Source organism: Stenella coeruleoalba, assembly GCF_951394435.1.
Source record: "Stenella coeruleoalba genome assembly, chromosome: 6".
NCBI lineage: Eukaryota > Metazoa > Chordata > Mammalia > Artiodactyla > Delphinidae > Stenella > Stenella coeruleoalba.
In genome coordinates, this window is record NC_137151.1 from 120,318,367 (window position 1) to 120,342,955 (window position 24,589).

Below are 24,589 nucleotides of genomic sequence, written 5' to 3' on the forward strand. Positions count from 1 at the left end.
TTGCATATGTGTCCTTTCCCATCTTAGTCTCCTTTTCCTGTGTTCACCTGTCAAAATCCTGAGGGATGCAGGGCAGTGTAGTGGAATAAGCCAGGGCGGGAGTTGAGTAGATCTGTTTTCTGCTTTCCCTCACAGTCTTGATCTGTTTCACAAAGGGCTGGACCAGTTTACATTTATACCAGCAAAGTGTCGCGGTACATTCTTGCTGACATTTGGTATTGTCAGGATTTTTAGTTTTTGCCTGCCTGTGGGTTTGTGGTGATATCTCATTGTGGTTTTAATTTGCATTTCTCTGATGACAAACGAGGCTGAGCAGCTTTCCATCTTTTTTGTTTATTTGGCAGTAAAGAGCCACTATTTTGTTAAGTGCCTTTAAGCCTTTTCCCCATTTCTTTGTTGGATTGTCTTTCATTGATCTATAGCAGTTCTTTATATATTCTGGATTTGAGTACTTCTATGGCTTATCTTTTTAAATTTCTTTTACATTATTTTAGGATAAAAGGAAAAATTTACTTTTAATGGAGTTGAATTTATCATTATCTTCTTTCATGGCAGTGCTTTTTGGTTATGTTTAAAATGTATTTCCCTATATATTTTCTCAAATATTATTTTCTAAAATTCTGCCAGCCTTTTAGATTAGCGTCTTCCTTAGACATTTTCCATTCACATGGTTGCATCATGTCTCTGATTTAGCAAGTGTTCTTGTCTTCGAATTAGGGATATTCTATAAGGCATTTTGCTATTCCTTTGCTAACACAGGGTTCCCCTTAAAGTACAGAAGTCATGCTACACCCACTCTCCTTTTCCAAAAGGTGTATCTCTTCTTCTCTGTGTCTCAGAGCTCAAGATTCTGGGCGTAGGCCTATTCCTTTCAGTGGTAAGCTTCTAATAGCCTCCTCTCAATTTCATCCCTAACGGTTTTCAGGGTTCCTCCCAAGTACTACTGAAGAGGCCACATTACTGCTCTCCGCCCGCCAGAGATTGCAGCCTGTTGGAGAAAGGGGATCACCTTTTCCCTTCATTACACTGCCACACCACTCTGTCGCCCAATTTCACCTTCCAAAAGGAGACAATAGGTAGATTACAGATGTATCCATGGTAAAACTAACTTCAGGGTATATCTGACAAACATTTCTCTCTCTGTGTGTGTGTGTGTGTGTGTGTGTGTGTGTGTGTGTTTGTATTTGCATTTTCACTGTTTATTTTTATTAGCAGAGTTATGTGATGCTCATCCTATCCCGTTCATGCAACAAGACTTGAGAGTGAAAAAGTTCTGTGTGACCCAGTGATTTGGTTCCCTCACTAATCTGTTTCTGTCCTGTCCTCCAGAGACTAGACTAAATCTCCAAGGGAGAAGTAATCCCAGTTGCAGCGTGCACTCAGAATAATAAGTGCAGTCAGCTGCCTCTCTCTCAGGTCTGTGGAGGAAACCAGAGGAAGTTTTAAAGTCCTCAGTTAACCAGGTCAGTAATATATCCATTCTCCTGAGGCCTCCCTCCTTTCACTCCGAGCCCAGAGCTCTCCAAAATACTGACCAACCTGAACTGGTAGCCTCCAGCACCAGACTTTTTACTCCTCTTACTCTTAAATTCTTATAGAGTACTTTCTGTCTACTTGTAGATGTGCATTTTTCTGTGAAGGAAGGAGTTATAGCTTTCTTTTGATTCTCAGCAGGATCTGCTAAACTTCAAAACTGAGAACCACTGAGCTAGACTTTTCAACTCTTTCAAGGTCAGTCCCACAGAAGAAGGCCCCTTACTTTACAGATCCAGGGAAAATTGGGCTTCTACTTTCTAATCCACATATTCGTGTGTCTGGAAACTGTTCTGAAAACTCTCTTGCATCCTGATAGTCTTTTATATTCCTTTTTTCATTTTTCTACCCTTTTATCCATCAAATAATGTTTATTCATCAAATATTGAGCACCTAGATTGATTATGCAAGTTGCCATAGAATATACAGAGAGATATTATTGGTGAGCAAACAGCCTTAACAGATGAGGTAAATCACATACCTAGATACCACTAGCGTAGTGAAAAAAATGAGAAGTGCCGTAGAAGAGGTGTGTATAAATTGCTTTGGGACTTTAGAAAAGGAAGAAATTACTCTGGTCTGGGGCAGGTAGCAGGGCATGAGGAGGACCTGAGAAGACTATGTGGTGGATTCTGGGTTATAGAAAATCCAAGGCATTTGGACTAGGTCTTGAGAGATGGGTAGAGTTTAGATGTGTGGAAATGTTAGATGCAGTATGCCGTCTCTGGTTCTTTATTCATTCAGATGAGACTTGAGTATATAATGTGACTTCATGGAGTTTATACTTATCAGGGAAGATAGACTCTGAACAGGTCATTTCCTACTTAATTGCTGTTCATTCATTCAACATATATTTGAGTGAGTACTAAATGCTATTCCTAACTCTTAGAATATAGCAGTGAATAAAATAGCCTTTGTGCTTATGAAACCCACATCCTAGTTGGGAGACAGAAAGTATATAATATATTGTCAGGTAAGTATATAATATATTATCAGGTAGTGATAAGTGCAGTGATGAGAAATAAAGCAGGGTAAGAAATAGAGTCATAACAGCGAGGTGGGGCTGTTTTAGTTAATGTGATCAGGGAATGCCTCTCTGAGAGGAGGATATTTGAGCAGAGACCTAACCAAAATGAAGAGAGCAATCCCTGTGAATAGCTGGGCAAAGAGTTTTCCAGATAGAGGGGACAGCAATTGTAAAAATCTCAAGATGGAAGATTTTAGTATTCTATGAATAGCGAGAAGAACTCTAGGATTGGAGTGTAATTTGCAGAGGAAGAAGTTGTAGAAAATGAGAATGCAAAAATAGATATGGGCCAGATTTGACAACACCTTGTGGCTTGGTGATGAAAGGATGTTGGGAAGCTATTGCGAGAATGACATGATCTGATTTGTTTTAAAAAGATCACTCAAAGGCTTCCCTGGTGGCGCAGTGGTTAAGAATCCACCTGCCAGTGCAGGGGACATGGGTTTGAGCCCTGGTCTGGGAAGATCCCACATGCCGTGGAGCACCTAAACCTGTGTGCCACAACTACTGAAGCCTGTACACCACAACTGCTGAAGCCCGCGTGCCTAGAACCAGTGCTCTGCAACAAGAGAAGCTGCCGCAATGAGGAGCCCGTGCACCGCAATGAAGAGTAGCCCCCGCTTTCCGCAACTAGAGAAAGTCCGCCCGCAGCAACGAAGACCCAACGCAGCCAAAAAAAAAAAAAAAAAAAAGATCACTCTAGTTCCTTTGGTCCAAAATAGAATTCAGGAGACCAGTTATTACAGTAGTTCTGCAAGGAGATAAAGGTTGCTTGGATTTTTATAGTAACAGTGGAAATGGCAAGAAGATATATTTTACAGGAAGGCTCTCTTGATAATTGGATGTGGGGTGTGAGAAGGAGAGAGTCAAGGGTGATGCCCCAGTTTGGTGCCATCTGCCGAGAGAGGCAGTGCTGCGAGAGGAATGGGTTCTGGTGGGGACCAAGGGTTCTCCTGTTTGAGGCGCCAGCTGACATCCAAATGAAGATGTCAAGTAGGCAATTGGATATGTGTCTGGAATTTGGGGGAAGGGTTGAGGCGAGGCATTTAATTTTTGGAGTTAATAGCATATAGAGATATTTAAAGCCATGAGACTGGATGAAATCATCTAGGGAGTGAGTGTAAATGGATCCTCTCCCTAGTGGTGTTTAACATCTTCCTCTGTTACCTATATCAGGTCAGATTTAAGTTCAAGTTAGGGGAAAATACTTCACAGATGGTGGTATTTACTTCCTAATTATAGTACATACACCAGTATAGTATTTACTTCCTAATTATAGTACATCAGGAAGTACTTTGGTTCTTTCTCTTTTTATGATATTTGTATTAATCAGTGGGTTCAGGTATTGTTGCTCTGGTCCATCTATTATAAAACTCCGTCCCCATCAGCATTTTGCAACCATTGATGGTCATCTTCTGCATCCATCATTTCAGTAGGGATATCAGAATGGTGATAATGAAAGTCTTTAAGTCATTCCTTCTTAGTTAGCTGAAACTCTTCTATAAAGAAGAATTTTACCTCATCAACTGTTTGGCTAACCTGAGGTACGTTTTATATAGGAAAAGTAGGATAAATGTTTAGAATTTTCTGAGGTTGACCAGAGAGAGCCCTTTCATGATGATTCCTGAGTCCTTTAGATGAGGCTCTAGTAGCCTGTGATAGCTTGCTTGTTTTTCCCATATGACAAGATCTTCCAGGTTCTTTTTTTTTTTTAGTTTGTTTGATTGTTTGTTTATTTATTTGTGGCTGCATCTAGTTGTGGCGAGTGGGGGCTACCCTTTGTTGTGGTGCGTGGGCTTCTCATTGCTGTGGCTTCTCTTGTTATGGTGCGCGGGCTTCTCATTGCTGTGGCTTCTCTTGTTGTGGAGCACGGGCTCGAGGCACGCGGGCTTCAGCAGCTGTGGTGCACGGGCTTAGTTCCTCCGCGGCATGTGGGATCTTCCCGGACCAGGGATAGAAACTGTGTCCCCTGCATTGGCAGGCGGATTCTTTTTTTTTTCTATACACTTAAAATTTTTAATCCAGTACATTTTTATTCAACATTATGGCTGACATTTCATTAAGAATGAAAATGGCCGTAGCATCCTATAGCTCCAATAACTTTCAGTGCTTTAGTGATTTTTCTTTTTATTTATTTATTTATTTTTTAACATCTTTATTGGAGTAAAAAATATGGAACGCTTCACGAGTTTGCGTGTCATCCTTGTGCAGGGGCCATGCTAATCTTCTCTGTATCGTTCCAATTTTAGTATATGTGCTGCTGAAGCGAGCGTGGCAGGCGGATTCTTAACCACTGTGCCACCAGGGAAGTCCCCAGTTTCATCTTGTTTGTTTCCTTTTCTAGACTTGAGTTAGCCATTTCTCGTAGGAGTTCCACAACCCTCATTCTTAACCAATATGTGATATGGAACGGTTTTAGAGTGCCTGTTGTATCCTATGACTTTAAGGTGATCTTTTTTCCCCGTAACATTTATTTTATTCTTGTTTGTACTGTGATAACAAAAATAGAATGAAAATACTTTAAAAATGCAATGTATTAATTTATATTTTAATTATACGGTTTTGAATGACTTGATTTATTCATTAAACCCTGCTACCATACAGCATTCTCTGCTTTAGTAACTCAAAAGTGAATTTAGTGCCTAAAACACTAATTCTTGAGTATAGGTAATCTAAACCATGGAGATTATCATAAAATCAGAACTGGGTTGGTTTTGAAATGTGCTGTACAGTTAAGCTTGCTGTACTCTGGTCATTGCTTTCTACTGTGCTCTTTTTCCCATTGACTTTTCCTTGAACTTTGTATGTGTAAGCCAAAGCGTAATTCTTAATATGTAGGTAGGCAGAATCATGGTGATTACAGAATTCTCTTTATATTTTACTCGCAAACATATACATACATACAAAGACTACCTTTCACTGTGGGATAGTTGAGCCTTCAATTTTTTTTTTTTTTTTTTTTTTGCGGTACACCGGCCTCTCACTGTTGTGGCCTCTTCCGTTGTGGAGCACAGGCTCCGGACGTGCAGGCTTAGCGGCCATGGCTCACGGGCCTAGCCGCTCCGCAGCATGTGGCATCTTCCCGGACCGGGGCACGAACCTGTGTCCCCTGCATTGGCAGGCGGACTCTCAACCACTGCGCCACCAGGGAAGCCCGAGCCTTCAAATTTTATAAAGTCAGAATTCTGGTTACCCTCTAATATTTTCTCCTTGGTCTGTGGGAACCAAATCCTTTCTGAAACCGTTAGCAGAAGAAATAAATACATAATAGAAAGTAAAGGCCTGGAACCTTTGTTTAACATCTTTCCAGAAGACTGCATTTTACCTCATATTGTAACTGTAGCATGTCAGTTGTTTTCTTTCACCCCTGCCCCCAGCTCTCTTCTTTCTGAGATGAAGTTTGTATGGGATGACACGTAAAAAAGAACCGTAGACCAGCGATTGTGTTGTAGCCACCGTGCTTTAGACGTAGGGTATGCACATGTACCTCCTGCCTGTGCTTTGGGCTGTTCTGACAGTGCCCAAGGTTGTGTTAATTCTGTGAGGATGGTCAAGGGCAGATCTTCCTAAATGTTACTGAATTTGCTCGGCACATGTAAGGAAATTGAATGGATTTGCTGATTTGAGTGATGTCAGATTTCTTTTTCTTCTCTAATTTGTCAGTGAATTCTGTTTTTTGAATGATATATTTTGGGTCAGGTATGAAACCAGGATTTGTGTTTCAAGGCAGAAGTGCAGGAGAGCTGGTTTTGTAATTGTATATTAATCTAAAACTTAGCTGTTGCTTCACTCTTATGTTCTCATGCAGGAAGGGGCCTAAGGGGAATCTTTTTAGAGATTTCTGGCTTAGCCAATTGAACTTTTTTTTAACTGTTAAAGAAAAGGAGCCTTGTTTGTTTGGAAATAATGAACAAATGTGGAAATAATGAACAAATTAGTGAATGAACAAATGAATAAATCAGTGAGTCTGACAAGAGTCAGATTCCTGTTATCACATTTTCATGAAGTCATATTTTAAAACTTTGGGAATATACTTTTAGAGTCTGTGTTCTGATTGTGTGAATATCTTTGTAATATTTTACTTTGATTTTCTGGGTGGATGTTATAATATTCATTGGGGACAGTTATGTTAATTGGAATCTGTGACATTATAATGTTTGGAGAATGATTTCTTTTAATAACCTTTTGTGCGTTGTATAAAATGAAGATCTTTCATTAAGCATGATCTTTGTGTGATCTAATTTGAACGTTAATCTGGTTTGTTGAAAGCAGGCATCTAATTTGAAACCCCAGAGTTAAAGTCAGAAAAATATTAGACTTCTCAATTATAAGCACATAGAGAAACTGCTAGAAGCTCACTCACTTCATTCAGATCTCTGCTCAAATGTCGCTTCATCCAGGAGGCATCCTCCCTAACCACCCTACTGGTAAACTAGCCTCAGTTTCCAATAACCAGCATTTTCATATTATATATTTTTTTCACTAGCACTTACCATTATTAGACTTTTGATTGTGTGCACCGCTGCATCCTTGCCACCTAGAACAGTGCCTTGCACCGTGAAAGTTACTCCGTACGATTTGTTGAATGAGTAAATTGTTCACCATCTGTCTCCTCACTGTAAAATGTAGGCCTCATGAGGGTGCCTGGCATGAGGCTGGCCTTCCAGCATTTGTTTGAAAGAATGAAATGAGTGTGCTACCAATAGTGATCCAATTCAAATACACACACACGTATGTATGATCACATCTTGATTATATGTTTAAATTGCACATAGATTTCTCATCCAGAAATAGATTATTAGAAGGATATGGTGTTCTAAGTAACATTTAGAACCTACAAAATCTGCTGTCTTTTTTGCTAATGTAGATGGGCAGATTTACATATAGGGTCACCTTTTTTTTTTTCAGTGACTAAATAACACTGGTGTATGTTAATATTGTGCCCATAGAAATCAAAGGGTACTGTCATATGAGTGTCATGTGACTAACTCACTGAATGGATTAGTAGTGGATTCTTTTCTCCTATTTGCTTCATTTTTGTTAAATTGAAAATTTTTGACATATCGTGTAATGCGCATTCTTATTTCTAGTGTAAATGTCTATCAGTTGTGTGCTTTCTATACTGATCTCAGGCCTCAAAATGGAGAATTAAGGGTTTATATTTTTTATGGGAACATTTTATAAACTCTTGTTCACACTTAATTTTTTTTCTATTTCATCTTACATTCTTGTGGTTTCATTTGGGAACACAGTGACAAACTATGTTGAGTTCTTTTATCATTTCCCAGCATACTGGTTGGTCCCATATGATGGATACTTTGTGAAGCAGTGTGGTACTTCTGGTATTTAGGGCCTTTGTGGGAGAGAGGATGAAAATATACATCAGAAAAATAGAAGTGGATGTAGCATTAATCTTGGGCATCTTGAAGAGCTGGATTGATTGTAAGGTAATCTGTGCATCTGGAAAATAAAGATTCTTTGTCAGACTACATGGTGAGTGTCCAGTGCTTCTGAATGTGCAGTTTTTTCCTTAGGAAAGAAAAATGAAAAAAGAAAAATCTGCACTTTCCCATTTTTCCCTCCAGTGATTTAGCAGAACTTTTCTCTTTTCTTCAGGTAATTAAACCAGAGAGCAATGACAAAGAAACAGAAGGTGCCTATGAATCAGATCTCCCTGAGGAGCTCTGTGGAAGCCATCTCCTGCAACAGTCCCTGAAAGGCTATAATGACAGTCCTGATGTCATTATAGAGGCTCAGTTTGATGACAGCGACTCAGAAGATGGACATGGCAACATGCAGAATGCTCTGGTTGATGGTGTTAAGAAACTCTCAGTTTGTGTTCATGAAAAAGGTGAGTTCCAGACTGATCTCCGACGTTTTATTTTAGTAGATTGTTTTAAGTATTGGAATTCTCTCTGTGCTACAGAATTAATCACACAATACGGTTGGTATCTTTCCAGTTTCTAACCTGTGGCAGCTTTTAGGAAAGGGGGATCTTTGACAGGCTTCCAGCTGCTGTTTGTGAGGAGGGGACAAATGCTGCTGGTGATTTGTGTGGTCAGTGGTTGCTGTTGTCATTTCCTAATGGGTTTTGCATTGTGTTGATAGCTAACCTTGAAATTTCCTGTGATGAGCCCAATCCCACCCTGTGGTTGATATGAACATAATTAAACCAAACTAAAATCCTTCCACAGAAAGCACTTTGTTTTACCCTGGATTTTGCTTTAATTTTAACTTGGTACATTTCGTCCTCAGTGGTGAATAGATCACCTTAAATTTGATAAGTAGATTATCTTTACAAAGTGTTTTGATTGTAAGCTTTTAAAAAAGCCAGTCTTGGGGCTTCCCGGGTGGTGCAGTAGTTGAGAATCTGCCTGCTAATGCAGGGGACACGGGTTCGAGCCCTGGTCTGGGAGGATCCCACATGCCGCGGAGCAACTAGGCCCGTGAGCCACAACTACTGAGCCTGCGCGTCTGGAGCCTGTGCTCCGCAACGAGAGGCCGCGATAGAGGCCCGCGCACCGCGATGAAGAGTGGCCCCCGCTTCCCACAACTAGAGAAAGCCCTCGCACAGAAACGAAGACCCAACACAGCAAAAATAAATAAATTAAACTCCGACCCCCAACATCTTCAAAAAAAAAAAAAGCCAGTCATTTTCTCTGATCAAAATTTAAGCCATGGGTCCCCTGGATACTGAAAAAGCAATTGCAAGCACATAGGCGAAGAGCTGTGACCAAGGGCCCTACCTGACTGCAGTCTGGAAAACTTAAGGGAAAGTAGCAATGAAAATTGGAATATTTCAATGTATAGATTTCTAGGAGGTTTTAAGTGCAGGGAATATGTTTTCTAGCCAGATTGATTTTTATGTATGTTATGAAATGGAAAATATTGACCTGGTTAGGCCAACTAGATTATGAGGGTTTTTTTTATCAGGAAGAAGTTTCTGGCACAGTCCCCACGAAAGGCTAGAAGAAATGCCAGATTACTAAAGGAGGATGTTCAGCAGACACCCTGTGATAGGGACTGGTGAGCACAGTTCTCTGACATCCTGAAGAAAGCTGGAGGTGATTTCAGGAAGTGACTGCATAAGGATCACTCTGTGTCTTCACTGCTGATGAGGTAGTGATCTCGGGCAACGAGCACTTTCTAAAAGCATGTGTCACTTTCTGGTGCCAAGTGCTACTCATTCAGAAGAACTTCCCGACTTTGAAATTCTATCTGAATGAAGAGGCTACTGCTTCCTCACTGCCCCACCTCACTGCTGACCTGAGGGCACCCAGGTTCTTTTGTTTTTGTGGCCTGCTTAGATAACTAGTGGTTCCACTGTTCAGGGCACAGCCAATGTCATTTGGATGTTATTCCTTGAAAATTCCTTCTTCTGATGTTTCTTCTTTCTTCCTTTAAAAACAGTTTAATAACCAGGACCCTAAATAGCCAAATCCTCATCTGCAAGGTCACCAAGGGAGAGAGATACTTGAAGGACAAAGCCAGGGGAAGGAGTACTTTAAAACTCACTGGGTATTTGGCCCAAAACTACTTTGTGGAAACCTAGCTCAGGTGATTGAACTTGGAAGACCTCAGCAGCCTCTTTTCCTCTAGGTTCCAAGTTGAAGGGATGAGATGCTTCAGTTTCTCATTAGTGATTGGTACCAATACAAGGGCAAGGAAATATTGATGGATGGAAGTGATGGCAGAATTGATGCCCAGGGTGGATATTAATAATTCACTTTATCCTTTGTTTGGGAAATTCTGATGCCAGACGTACTCTTGATTTGTCCTCTGTTGTAATTTTCCTCCATCTCTGTTGCAGGTAAGTGTCACTGAGTGCTTTACAAGTCCACCGTATGCAGTTTTTTTCCTTACTGTTTTTATGGTCTTCGTATCCTACTGTTATTTATATTGCTTCCTTACTGGCCCCGACTGAGGGAACAGCCTTAATCCTTCCCTCAGAATCTGGTACCAATTTCTCTTTCCTGCTAGCCTCTAAATAGAGAGTTTTGAAACCACATGGCTGTTTCTCATTTCTTGCCCTCTTGATATTTAGGAAAATTGCAATTTGCTTTTTTAAAAATCATGGTGTTTTTAAGGCTATTTCAACCAGCTTCTCTTCTCTGGATAATATAAAATCTGGTTACAGTTAGGATGTTAGTTCTTTTTGCACCATTTAAGGGTTTGAAATTTGTTATTAAAACAAACCATAACCTTAAGAACATCATAAACTTTTCCTAAGACTTCTAGAAAGGTTCATTGCTTTGTGTTGTAATTGCAAATGGATTATTAATCCTAGTTCACACCTGTGTGCAAAAGAGTGATTTTTGTTTGAATATCATGTTTCTTTTACCCAAAGCAAACATGACATATTACATATGTCTACTTAGTATATCCCTTTTTGCCCGGGAAACATTCGTATCTTTACCATAACTACCAATTTCTCTGGTAATTGAGCAGGTAACCCCAGCTGTATGCAGCAAATGCCTATCATTGCAGTCAGAGAAAAGTTTCTCCGGGCATCTCAGACCTACACAATAGTTTCTTCTAGGAAGACCACATGGATCTGGATCATCCTCAGCCCTTGAGAGAATAGGCCAAAGACCTGGGCCCCTTTTGTAGGTCCAGCCCCACAGCCTCCCAAGGCTGAGCTTTTACCACTTCCCAGGCAATGGCATTGTTGTCAGCATAGAAAACTGCCATCTGTGTCAAGACCGGGGACAACCCAAATAAATATTCTTTGGTATCGAGTATTTGAATAACGATTGCCTGATTAGCAAACTCCAAAGGATAAAAAAACATCATGACTAATTGGTACAGTAGCTCTTTATCATACATCTTTGGGAACTTTAAGAACAGTTTTGGCCATCTGAGTCTTGGCGATGGTGACCTAATCAGGTTGTGATGTACTTTTCCTGTTCTCTACCTTAGTAGGGTCTGTCAGAGATCTTGTTCAGCTTTCTGGTCTGGAGAGAAGCTTCTGCCAGTACCTGATGACTGAACATGGGCTTGAATGTAGAGTCGGTGACCCTCTAAGTTCTCACTTTTGTCTCTGGCCACCTTCAGCTCTTTTTTTGAAGGGAGAATCCACATGGAATCCTTGTTCCCTTCCGAGGTTTAAATCAATCTATTACTGCGCCTCCTGGGGCCTGCCCAAGTCAACCTTAGGAGTCAGGAAGAGACCTTTTTTTCACACTTAAAATTCATCTCCTTCCAGCAACAGGCCTATTCATTGCCTAGGTTTAAGCTCGCTTTCCTTGGATAAAGAGTAACCGTATTTCCCTTTGGCTGAGAAAAGCAGATCCATATGATTATTCTCCTGTGATACTTTGGGGTTACTGAAATGCCAAGAACCTGTACTCCTGACTGTCTAGAAACCCTTCTTTCTCCGAGCTAATTTTTTTCATTTCCTTTCTGCTAGTGTTTCCAGATTCTGAGATCAAATCTTTCTTATGTTTTTGTTTCCTAGCTCTCCACTGTGTATAATGATGATTAATATAATTAGAAGACAGTTATGTTTGCTTCAGAAATTATATTAAAAATTAAATATAAGGCAGTTTCCCATCAACCACAATTTTTGGGCAATGTTTTGTGCCAGTGTTTTAAAGTATTTTTTTTGTTTTTAAAAAAGAGTAAAGCCTTGTCCAGACCTATGTTAGAAGGATACAGTGGGACTTTTTGCTTCCCTGTCTTTTATTTATTTATTTTTAGCTGCGTTGGGTCTTCGTTGCTGCACGCGGGCTTTCTCTAGTTGTGGCGAGTGGGGGCTGCTCTTTGTTGCAGCGTGTGGGCTTCTTGTTGGCGGTGGCTTCTCTCGTTGCCGAGCACAGGCTCTAGGCGCGCAGGCTTCAGTAGTTGTGGCACGTGGGCTCAGTAGTCGTGGCTCACGGGCTTAGTTGCTCCGCGGCATGTGGGATCTTCCTGGACCAGGGTTCGAACCCGTGTCCCCTGCATTGGCAGGCGGATTCTTAACCACTGCACCACCAGGGAAGCCCTTCCCTGTCTTTTAGACTGAGTGGGTGATGCATTCATATCATGTGTGATTCGGGTAGAGACAGATGGTCAGGACCTCCAATGTCTAAGACCTGTGCTAGACCAGCCATTCCTCCCTGTGAAGTCCATTATGGTTTATTACAGGATATTGAATATAGTTCCCTGGGCTAATACAACAGGACGTTGTTGTTTATCCATTCTGTATAAAATAGTTTGCATCTGCTAATCCCAAACTCCCAATCCTTCCCTCCCCTCCCCTACCTCCCCCTTGGCAACCGCAAGTCTGTTCTTTATGTCTGTGAGTCTGTTTCTGTTTCGTGGAAGTTCATTTATGTCATATTTTAGATTCCACATATAAATGATGTCCTATGGTATTTGTCTTTCTCTTTCTGATTTACTTCGCTTAGTATGATAATCTCTGGGTCCATCATGTTGCTGCAAATGGCATTATTTCACTCTTTTTTATGTCTGAGTAGTATTCCATTGTGTGTGTGTGTGTGTGTGCATACCACATCTTTTATATCCATTCATCTGTCGATGGACATTTAGGTTGCTTCCATGTCTTGGCTATTGTAAATAGTGCTGCTATGAAAATAGAGGTGCATGTATCTTTTTGAATTATAGTTTTGTCTGGATATATGCTCAGGAATGGGATTGCTGGATCATATGGCAACTCTTTTAGTTTTTTAAGCAGCCTCCATAGTGTTCTCCGTAGCAGCTGTACCTATTTACATTCCCACCAGCGGTGCAGGAGGGTTCCCTTTTCTCCACACCCATGAAGCTTCTTTTACCTTCTCATTCCTGCCAATAGTTAGAATTATTCAGCTTTCTAGTTTTTTATACTCTAGAGATTAAGTTCTGTAAATTGCCTTTTCATATTGTTTGCCCATTGTTCCATCATAGTTACTGTTCTGTTGTTGATTTGCAGGCAGTTCTTATCTATTCTCTATAATAATCCCTTTTCCACTTTAGGCATCACAAATATCTTCTACCATTCTGTCCTTTAGTCATTTGTCTATTAACTTTATGGTGTTTTTCACTGAACAAAAATTCTTAATTTTTCTGTGATAAAATTAATCATATACTTTATGGGTTTTTTTTTTTTAGTTTTTTGCATATTCCTAGGTCACATAGATGTTTTCTCATACAGTCTTTTATTAACTCCACAGTTTTGCCTTTTGCTGAACTTCATAAAGCTGATTCTTTATTGATTGAGAGTATCATTTGGTTTCTCTCCTTTAAATGTATTTTTGTTATTGAACGATCCTTGAATTCCTAGGATAACTCCTACTTAATCCCAATATATTATTATTTTTTAAGTACAATATTGGATTTACTTAGGTAATATATAGTGTAGGATTTTTTTGTATCATGTTAAACGGACCTATCATTTTCTTATCATTATCTGGTTTTTACAGTCAAGATTATATTAGCTTCATAAAATGTCCTGGTCATTTTTTTTTTTAATTTTTATTGGAGTATAGTTGCTTTACAATGTTGTGTTACTTTCTGCTGTACAGCAAAGTGAATCAGTTATACGTATACGTTTATCCCCTCTTTTTTAGATTTCCTTCCCATTTAGGTCACCACAGGGCACTGAGTAGAGTTCCCTGTGCTGTACAGTAGGTTCTCATTTATCTATTTTATACATAGTAGTATATATATGTCAATCCCAATCTCCCAATTCATCCCACCACCACCCCTTTCCCCTTGATATCCGTAAGTTTGTTCTCTACATCTGTGTCTCTATTTCTGCTTTGCAAATAAATTCATCTGTACTGACGGTTTACTATTTTCCCAGAATAGCTTGTATAAGACAGGAGTCACATTGTAAAGCATACTCCAATAAAAGTTAATTTAAAAAAACAGGAATTAAGTCTTCCTTAAAATTTGGTAGACCTCATTGTAAAATTTTCTGCACCTGCTGTTTTTCAGAAGGCGAGATCTTTGCTCTTTCAGTCTCTTTTATACTGATTGGTCTGTTCAGTCTCTCTTTTTGATGCCAATTTTGGCATAACTGAAGGGCAATTTATCCATTTGAATTTATGATCACATAGATATTCCTAATACTCATTAATATTCTTTAATTATTAAAATGACTCCTTGTGTTGGTATTTTTGCCTCCCTTTTCGTTCTGTATTTTAATTGTTTGACTCTTCTCTTTTTTCTTAACTCTTGCTTGCCAAAGATCTATCTTATTAGTCTTTTCAAGGAACATGATTTTTGGTTGTGTTATTTTTCTGTTTATTGTTGATGATGTTGTTCTGTATATCATTGATATTTGCCCTTATCTTAGTTATTTATTCCTTACTTGGGGGCGTTGCTTTTTTGTCCTTTTCCCAACTTCTTGAGTTGAATATGTCTTTTCGACTTCTCTTGTTTCCTTTGAAATATTTTTAAAGTTATAAAATTCCCTCTAAATACTTCTTTTGCCATACCTAGGATATACCTAGGTATATTTTTGTATACATGCATACCCAGATACGTATTTACACATAATAATCACTGATACTTATTGAACATTTACTGCGTGCTAGGCCCTAAGTACTTTATAATTATTCCTCATGACATTTAATTATTTAATTCTTATAGCATATGCAGTATATGTTCTGCCTATGTTCTCTTCTAGGAGTTTTATGGTTTTGGATCTTACCTTTAGGTCTTTAATCCATTTTGAATTTATTTTTGTGTATGGTTTGAGGAAATGTTGTCATCTCATTCTTTTACATGTGGCTGTCCAGTGTTCCCCGCACTACTTACTGAAGGACTGTCTTTTATCCATTGTATATTCTTGCCTCCTTTATCACAGATTAATTGATCATAGGTGCATGGGTTTACTTCTGAGCTCTCTGTTCTGTTCCATTGATCTATATGTCTGTTTTTATGCCAGTACCGTGCTGTTTTGATTACTGTAGATTTGTAGTATAGTCTGAAGTCAGCGAGGGTGGTACCTTCAGCTTTATATTCTTTTTTTCCCAAGATTGCTTTGACAATTTAGGGTCTTAAAGTCTGTGGTTCAGTATACAATTCAGGATTATTTGTTTTAGTTCTGTGAAAAATGTCATGGGTATTTTAATAGGAATTGCATTAAATCTATAGATTGCTTTGGTTAGTCTGGCCATTTTAACAATACTGATTCTTCTAATCCAAGAGCGTGGAATATCTTTTCATTTCTTTGTATCACATTCTACTTTCCTTCATCAGTGTTTTATAGTTTTCACAGTATAGGTCTTTAATCTCTTTGTTTAAGTGTATTCCTAGATATTTTATTCTTTTTGATGAGATTGTGAATGGCATTGGTATTTTTTTTCTTTCTCTTTCTGATAGTTCATTATTCGAATATAGAAAAGCAACAGATTTCTGTATATTAATCTTGTATCCTGTAACATTACTGAATTCACTTATTAGTTGTAATAGTTTTTTTTTGAGACATTCAAGTTTTCTGTATATAGTAGCAATATCGTCTGCAAGTAGTGACAGTTTTACTTTTTCCCTTCCAATTTGGATGCCTTTTGTTTCTCTTTCTTGTCTGATTGCTGTGGCCAGGACTTCCAATACTGTGTTAAATAGAAGTGGCGAGAGTGGGCATACTTGTCTTGTTCCTGATTTTAGAGGAAAGGCTGTCAGCTTTTCACCATTGGGTATGATGTTAGCTGTGAATTTGTCATAAATGGCCTTTATTATGTAGATATATGTTCCCTCTCTACCACCTTTGATGAGAGTTTTTATCATGAATGGATATGGAATTTCATCAACTACTTTTTCTGTGTCTATTAAGATGATTATGTGATTTTTATCATTTTTGTTAATGTGCTGTACCACATTGATTTGCAAATATTGAACCATCCTTGTGTCCTTGGAATACATCCCACTTGATTATGCTGTATGATCCTTTGTATATATTGTTGGATTTGGTTTGCTAATATTTTGTGGAGAATTTTTGCATCTATGTTCATCAAAGGTATTGGCTTGTAATTTTTTTTTTTTTTTTTTTTTTGTAGTGTCTTTGGTTTTGGTATCAGGGTAATGGTGGCCTCACTGAGTGAATTTGGGAGCGCTCTGTCCTCTTCAATTTTTGGAATAGTTTGAGGAGGATAGGTATTAGCACTTCTTCATATGTTTGGTAGAATTCCCCTATGAAGCCATCCGGTCCTGGGCTTTTGTTGGCTGTGAATTTTTTAAATTACAAATTCAATTTCACTACTAGTGATCAGTCTATTCATATTGTCTGTTCTTGATTTAGTCTTGGCAGGTTGTATGTTTCTAGAAATTTGTCTGTTTCTTCGAGGTTATCCAGTTTGTTGGTGTATAGTTATACAACTGTTTGTAGTATTTCCTTATGATTTTTTGTATCTCTGTGGTATTGGTTGTTATTGCTCCTCTTTCATTTCTAATTTTGTTTATTTGGGTTCTCTCTCATTTCTTCTTGGTGAGTCTGGCTAGAGGGTTATCAGTTTTGTTTGTGTTTTCAGAAAACTAGCTCTTGGTTTCATTGATCTTTTCTGTTGTTTTTTTGGTCTCTATTTAATTTCCTCTCTGATCTTTATTATTTCTTTCCCACTGCTGACTTTGGGTTTTGTTTGTTCTTCTTTTTAGATGGTAGGTTAGGTTGTTTATTTCAGATTATTCTTGTTTCTTGAGGAAGGCCTTTATCACTCTAAACTTCCCTCTTAGAACTGCTTTTGCTGCATCCCATAGAGTTTGTGTTTCCGTTTTCTTTTGTCTCGAGGTATTTTCTGATTTCCCCATTGACCCATGTTGTTTAGTGTTTACATGTTTGTGCTTTTCCCATTTTTCTTTCTGTAATTGACTTGTAGTTTCATACTGTTGTGGTTGGGAAAAATGCTTGTTGTAATTTCTGTGCTCTTAAATTTGTTGAGACTTGTTTTGTGGCATAGCATGTGATTTATCCTGGAGAGTGTTCCTTGTGTTCTTGAAAAGAATTTGTATTCTGCTGCAAACAACTTTATTTAAACCTGTGATTCTCAAGTTATTTGGTCTCAGGACACTTCTGTGTTCTTAAGAATTATTGAAGACTCCAAAATGCTTTTGTGTATGTAGGTTATATCTATCAATATTTCTGTATTTAAAATTAAAACAAAGAAAGCCTTAAAATATTGCAAAATAAGTGTACTTACTTCTAGTTGTGTTTCTGTGTACATTTAAGGAGAACTTCAGATTTTAAAATAATGATTTATTGGGCATCAGTGAGGTTAATGATGTATAGTAGATAAAACCATAGTCAAAATACTGAGGGGAAAAATGGAATTAACTTCTAAAATATACTTGTTTGTACTTTAAATTGATAATCTTAGAAAATTCTAGAAAACACAAGAATACATAAGCACACATTCTATTGTTCATTAGAGCAGGGATTAGCAAAGGTATTCTGTAAAGGACCACATAGTAAATATTTCCAGCTTTGTGGGATACACCAGAGACAGAGACTTCTGTGTCACAACTACTCAACTCTGTTTTTGTAGCCTGAAAGTGGCTGTGGAGAATATGTAAATGAGTGGACATGGCTGGATTTGGCCTGTGGGCCAGTTTAGTTTGCTGACCTCTACTTTACAGACATGAGAAAATGAGAGTGAAAGGGACAAATAATGTCTTAGTATTATTATGAAAAGAGTCTTGACCTTGTGGGCCTTTGGCAGGATCTCAAACCACAATTGGAGAACGACTGGTTTAAGCTACTGGAATTGATAGTTGATGCTGAACAAGACTTTAATGAATGTTTTAATTATTTACTGTTAGGAAATGCAACACGCTAATTAAAATAGTTTGGGTAAAAATCTGTTGCCTCAATTTTTGCTCAATTGTGGGGTCTTTTTTGGGGACTGTGCCCTGTTTTGCTGTTTTGACTATAGTATGGTCTATGTATGTCTTAGTTTATCAAACCTATTCACAATGTGAATTTTGAATCTTACATCTTCTTAATATGTTTAATAGTTTATATATAGCATTATTGCACATTAGAAAAAACTTGAGTATTAGAAAAAAAAACATTGAGTATTTTGTGTTCTTTAGTATTAATTTGAAAGGAATTTTTTCCAGCAATTTCCTACATGTAATTGTTGATATATAAGAAAGCTTTTGGGGTTGTTTTGTGTATCTTTAAGCTGGATACCTTAATGAATGCTCTTATTATTTCCAATAATTTTCTAGTTGGTGGCTTTGATTTTCTAGGTATAAAACAATTTTATCTGCAGATAATAATTTTGTCCCTAACTTTCTAATTTGTGCTTCTCATTTTTTCCTCATGTCATTGGCCATTGCTTTAAGAACTGTATTACATAATAGTGGTGATTGCCTTCTTCTGGACTTTAATAGGAATGCTTCCAGTATTAAACCCTCAAGCACAGTGCTGGTTGTTGGCTTCAGACCTAGTTAACCAAGTGTCCCTTTTCTTTTTTAACTAAAAGTTTCTATTGGGAATGGATATTGAAGTTTTCTTTCAAGTGCCTTCTGAGCTTCTTCAAGATTTTGTTTTTTTTCCCCTTTGGCTTGTTTACTTGATGACACATAATGTTGAATAATTCTTGCATCCCTCATACAGCCATGACTCTCACTTGGTCGTGGTGTGTAGCATGTTTTAACATGTAACTCAGTTCTGTTTGCTGATATTTATTTATGATTTTTGGATTTAAAAATACAAAATGTGTGATTTGTCTGCAGTTTCTTCTTATTGTGCTGTCTTTTTTGTGTTTTGGTATCAGGCTCTATTAACTTTTTGGGAAGAACTGGGGACCTTTCTTTTTCTCACTGCTTTGGAGCAGTCAGAATAGCATTGAGAATGATCAAGTGTTCTCAATACTTGAAGCATTTAAAGAACGCATGGTTGGAACATGGGCTAGGGCTTTCCTTAGCTGGCAGCTTTCTCCATGTGTAATGATTATTTTGTTTCTGTAGGGTTTTTTTCCCTCTTCTTGCATTAATTTTGATAATGCAAAATTAAAATTATATTTTCCAGGAAAATCATACATTTTCGCCACCTATTCTAATATTTTAGAATAGAGTTGTACGAAGTTTTTTCAATTAATTTCCTCTGCATCTATAATCAAACCTTTCAGTTTTCCCCTCATTTTTTATTACACTAGGAAGTGACTTGTCTGTTTAATTTTTAGTAGAAACTTATTTCTACTATTTTTATTTATTGTAAGTAATCTCTACCTTTATCTTGTATTCCTAAGGACTTTCTTTTAAACATGTTAAGTCTGAGGTGGTCATGTATAGTTGGAAATGTAGGTTGAAGTTGACATCAGAGATTGGATTGGAAATGTAGTTTAAAGCGTCATCGGCATCTGTTTAGGTCCTTGAAGAACCCCTCTATTCTAAGAGTTTCTTTAAGGGACTGTCAGAGGACGGGGGCCTACCTGGTCTCTTCTGCCACCTGAGTTTCCCTCCTTGAAAGCAATAAATATTATCACACTATTCCCTGCCCTACACTCTCTATAAGAAACAGAAACTCTTGTGGTTTTAAAAATCTTTTGTGTGTGTGATAAAATATATATAGCACCAAATTTGTCTTTTTAACCATTTTTAAGTTTACAATTCAGTCCCATTAATTACATTCATGATGTTGCACAGCCATTACTATTATCTAGTACTATTCCCACACGTTTTTTTACCATGCTAAACAGAAACTCTGTAACCATTAAACAACTCCCCATTTCACCCGCCTCAGTCTCTGCTAACCACTAATCTACTTCCTCTCTATAAATTGTCTCTTCTTGATATGTCATGTAAGTGGAGTCATACAATATTCCTCCTTTTGTGTCTGGCTTATTTCATTTAGCATAATGTTTTCAAGGTTCATCTATGTTGTAGCATGTGTCAGAATGTCATTCCTTTTCATGACTGAGTAGTATTTCATTATATTGAATATACCACATTTTGTTTATCCATTCATGTCGATGGACACTGGTTTGTTTCCACCTTTTGGCTATTGAATAGTGAGTAATGCTGAAATGAACATTGGTGAGCAAGTATCTGAGTTCCTGTCTTCAATTCCATTGAAATTATACCCAGTAGTAGAATTGCTGTGTCATATACTTAGCTGTTTGAGAAATGTGGGTGTTTTTAAAGGAATTTTTAAATTGTTAAATACATAGTTATTAGAAGGGTTATCAGAGATAGAAAACCATGATGAATTATAACAATCTTGAAAAAATAATATTTGTTCTTTACTGAAATATGATCGAAGCTTGTCCAGTTCTTTCTCTGGCTTGTCATTTTCACCTTCTCCTCTTCTCATTTTTTATCATTGAGTCAGTCCTACCTATTTTCTCTTTGATGTATCAACAGACCTAGGGAGCTTGGGTTTCAGAACATTTTTCTAACATTACAAGTAATTTATTTTCTAGAATATACTCTGCCCCAATCCATTCCTTACAGCACCTAGGAATAGACATGCCTGTCAGCCTTCTTGCTAGTACTTTAACACCAAATTATTGGAATAGAAATTTAAATAAAAGCAAATAATCTATATTAAATGTAGTTCATGCTGTTACCTGGAAACAGAAGTTCCCAGGCCTCTAATATGTCTGTCACTGTGTGTGCCTGCCCTTCTCCTCAGTAGAGGTGAATGAAGACTTGAAGGTCTCTGGAGCCACCCCCCGTGCCCATGGTTCTTTTAGCATCTTTGCAGTATTGCACTCTTGATTCTCTTGCTTGCTGTCCACTTTTAGCTTTATACTTGGCTCCCTGAATTACTTAATAATCTACTTTTGGGGGGCTTACTGGTAATAAAAATGTAGATCAGCATCTTTGTGTGATGGTATCATTTTCTCCTTATTTCCAGTCACCCTTGGAATCTTTCTTCTAAGTTGTCTACTCATCCCTCTCTCTGGTACTTTCCAGGTCAGGCTAGTCTATGCTAGTGACGAGGGTCATATCTGTTTACAGTTGCATTACTATAGAAATCATAAAATTCTGGACCTACATGAGTCCTACAAGATCAGGTACTCTCCTTGACGGGTGTTAGTCCACCCCTCGGGGCTTCCAGTGGAGTACTTCACATTATTTATAAATATTTCATGACACTAAATGAAAGTAGTTCATTTGCTTTAAGACTGCAAAGTCAACTTATTTTACTTTTGATACAAATGATACTAGCCTACCGTGGTAACATTGACTTTTCTTGGTGATCAGAGGCTCTAATTAACAGTTGTGTGTTTTTGATTAAAAAACAGGGTGACAAATTAATTTTTGATGCAGTTAAATTACTAAAAATACTTCAAAGTGTGAGATCTTAGGCAAAAATTAATTTTTAAAAATGTATTTTAAAAAATTCTGCTCTGATTAAAAGGTTAGAAACAACTGATCTAGTTCACCTTCTTTTTTTTTTTTTTTTTACAGACGAGGAAACTGAGACTCAGAGAGGTTACTTGGCATGTCCAGTGTCCCACAGGAAGTTAGTGAGTTTGTAAAAGAAAAACACCTTGTACCTCAAATAACAACAGACAGTTTCTACAAATGGGTTATTTTTTTTGAAGAGCAGATCATGCCAGATCAGTTTAATTTCTTTCTAGAAGACTATGTTGAGTATTGTTCATTGCCCATCTAGAGTCTATTTCCCTCTTTCCCTTTCCTGTATGCATCTAGATTTTCATCTGGACATCTGCCCCTTCCCCAGATTCCTGGGACTTTGAACTAAGTTGACCCCAGCTGCCAAGTTTTGGTTGCCTCATACTAGTTACTTGGTTACCTTATGCCAGTAGGACTTTCTGTGTAGCCACCTAGTCACATGTGGCTGTTGAGCACTTGAAATTTGTGACTGAAAAACTGACTTTTTAATTATATTTAATTTTAATTAATTTTATTTTAAAATAGCTACATGTGGTTTGTGGCTACTGCATTGGATGTTGCAGCTTCAAACCATTTCCTCTTCTCATAGGCACATTACCTAAGCAGTCTAATCAGGGTGACTCCTGCTTAGAATTCTGGGATGTAAGTAGTTTCCTGATGGATGTGAACATGAAAGATTTATCCCTGATTGGTACTGGAAGCTATCCTATGACTAGCCAAGTGCTGTGGATAGAAGAGTGGAGAAGCAGAAAAAAATCTGGGCCCCTACAACCATTAGAGGGCTGGGCCCTGGATCAACTGACCTTGAAGCCTGTCTTCCTTCTGGACTTCTAATTGCATTAGCCAGTGATTCACCTTTGAGATATAAGCCAGTTTGTGTTGAATGTTCTGTCATCTCAACCAAGAGCATCCAGGGAGATGCAGAGGGAGTGACAAGCCAGGCATTCTGCCACTTACTAGGAAGAGAAAGATGAATGAAGAGTAAAATCCAGATGCTTGTCCTTGAGGTGAAATTATTCCATAAGAGGAGATATAGTAACAGACGTGTGTTGTGGATCGTGACTGCCTTAGTCCCCTTCCATGGCAATTGCCTTTACTGACGTGGTAGATGCAGTCTGCCCTGTCCCCGGGACGTTAGCTGGATCATGAGTAGACCCCTGACCTAAGAAACATCAATACATTGACTGGCCAGTGACCCATTAGATTTTTTTCTCCACAGCTTGAGGACTCTAGGATAACAGTGTCATGTGGAGTGAGGGCTGGTGACAAAGTCATTAGGGAACAGAGGCTTCTAGAAACCACAAATAGTGCACACAGAGAAGAGGAACAGATTTGCAGAGGGAGGGAGGGACCATTCACAGAGGAAGGGGGAGAAAGTGAGAGGAGGAAGAGGGAGAGAAAATAAGACAATTTGCTCTCTAGGCCTTGAAGGATGAGTAGTTTTCCAGGCGAAGAAGGGTCAGAAATATTCTTGGCATGAACAGGGGCACAGAGGTGGATAGTAGGTAGAATAATATCTACAGTGGGAATAGTGCAGTGTACATGGTGGGGAGTTTGGAGGGGAGGCTAGAAAAATAGGCTGTGGTGAAGCTTTGTCCAGTTTTCTGTGGCTGCTAAGAGATCTGGGTAATGGGAAGTCACCCAAGGTTGTTAAGGAAAGGAGACTGATTGTTAGGAGGCGGGGAGAAATTGGGGCATGGCATGGGACCAGTTAAGATGCTTGACCTGACTGAGAGCAATGGCAGCTGGAATGCAGAAGAAGGGATAGGTAAGCAAGATATTTCAGAACTAGAATCGTCAGAGTTCGATGGTAGATCAGATATGGGACTTAAGACAGAGGAACATTCAAGGATGAGATTAACTTGATATCTAGTTTAGCAACTGCATGGGTGTTGACATTCTTAAATGAGAAAAATAAGACCAGGTATGAGATGGACTATGAATCTGGGTTCTGATTATATGTTGAATTTGAGTTACATGGGGGACACTCAAGTTGTAACATCCAGTGGGCAATTGGAAATAGAAATATCGACCCAGAGGAGGGATGTTGAGAGTTATAGATCTGAACATTATCAGTTGAAGCTATAGGAAATTGGTGAGATTACCAGCTAGATGGTCCACAGTTGGAATTACCTGAAGTAGTCATTATCCTACAAAACCAAGGCATAAGCTGGTAGATATGGAAAACTCAGGTGCAAGGATGGAGGGTGGGAAGTAACTCTGATAAAGATTTTGAGAGCCTTGTACAAGACCTAACAGAAAAATGTATAGAACTAAGAAGGAAGTGATGAGTATTTTCAAGAAATGAAGGAATGCCTCTCTTTTGTTAGTGGATATCAAACGATTAAAGATTATTTTTATTTAAAAAGACTGATTCTCACAATTATTTAAAATAACCTTTATTCAGGGAAAACCCCCTCTTTTTTTTTTTTTTTTTTTTTGCATTTAACCATTATTTTGAAAGAATGGATTGAAAGAGAAAAGTTCAATTTGGTATTTATTGAACTGGTAAAATGAGAATCATTACAGGTGGGGATGGTCAGTGTCTTCATCCCCACTTCCCTCGACCTGGGATTCTGAGCACTTTCGTCTGTGAAGTTAGTTTTCAGGTCATCAGACTCCAAGAAGAGAAGGCCCAGTCAAGTAGCTCTTCCCCGTTCACCCCTCTAGGCAGAATGTGGAAGCTTTATTCAGTTGAATAATGAAGCCTTTTTTGTAACTTAGTGTTTAACCTGCTTT

The 24,589-nt window shown here is 38.3% G+C and overlaps 1 protein-coding gene across 1 annotated transcript in view; it reads left to right on the top strand.

Moving 5' to 3' along the window:
- DIS3L2 (DIS3 like 3'-5' exoribonuclease 2) overlaps positions 1 to 24,589 on the top strand; it is a 374,099-nt gene that overhangs the window by 114,237 nt on the left and 235,273 nt on the right. The window contains exon 6 of the mRNA XM_079923917.1: positions 8,177 to 8,411. Coding sequence (XP_079780043.1) covers positions 8,177 to 8,411 — 235 coding nt within the window. The remainder of the gene's footprint in view (positions 1 to 8,176; positions 8,412 to 24,589) is intronic.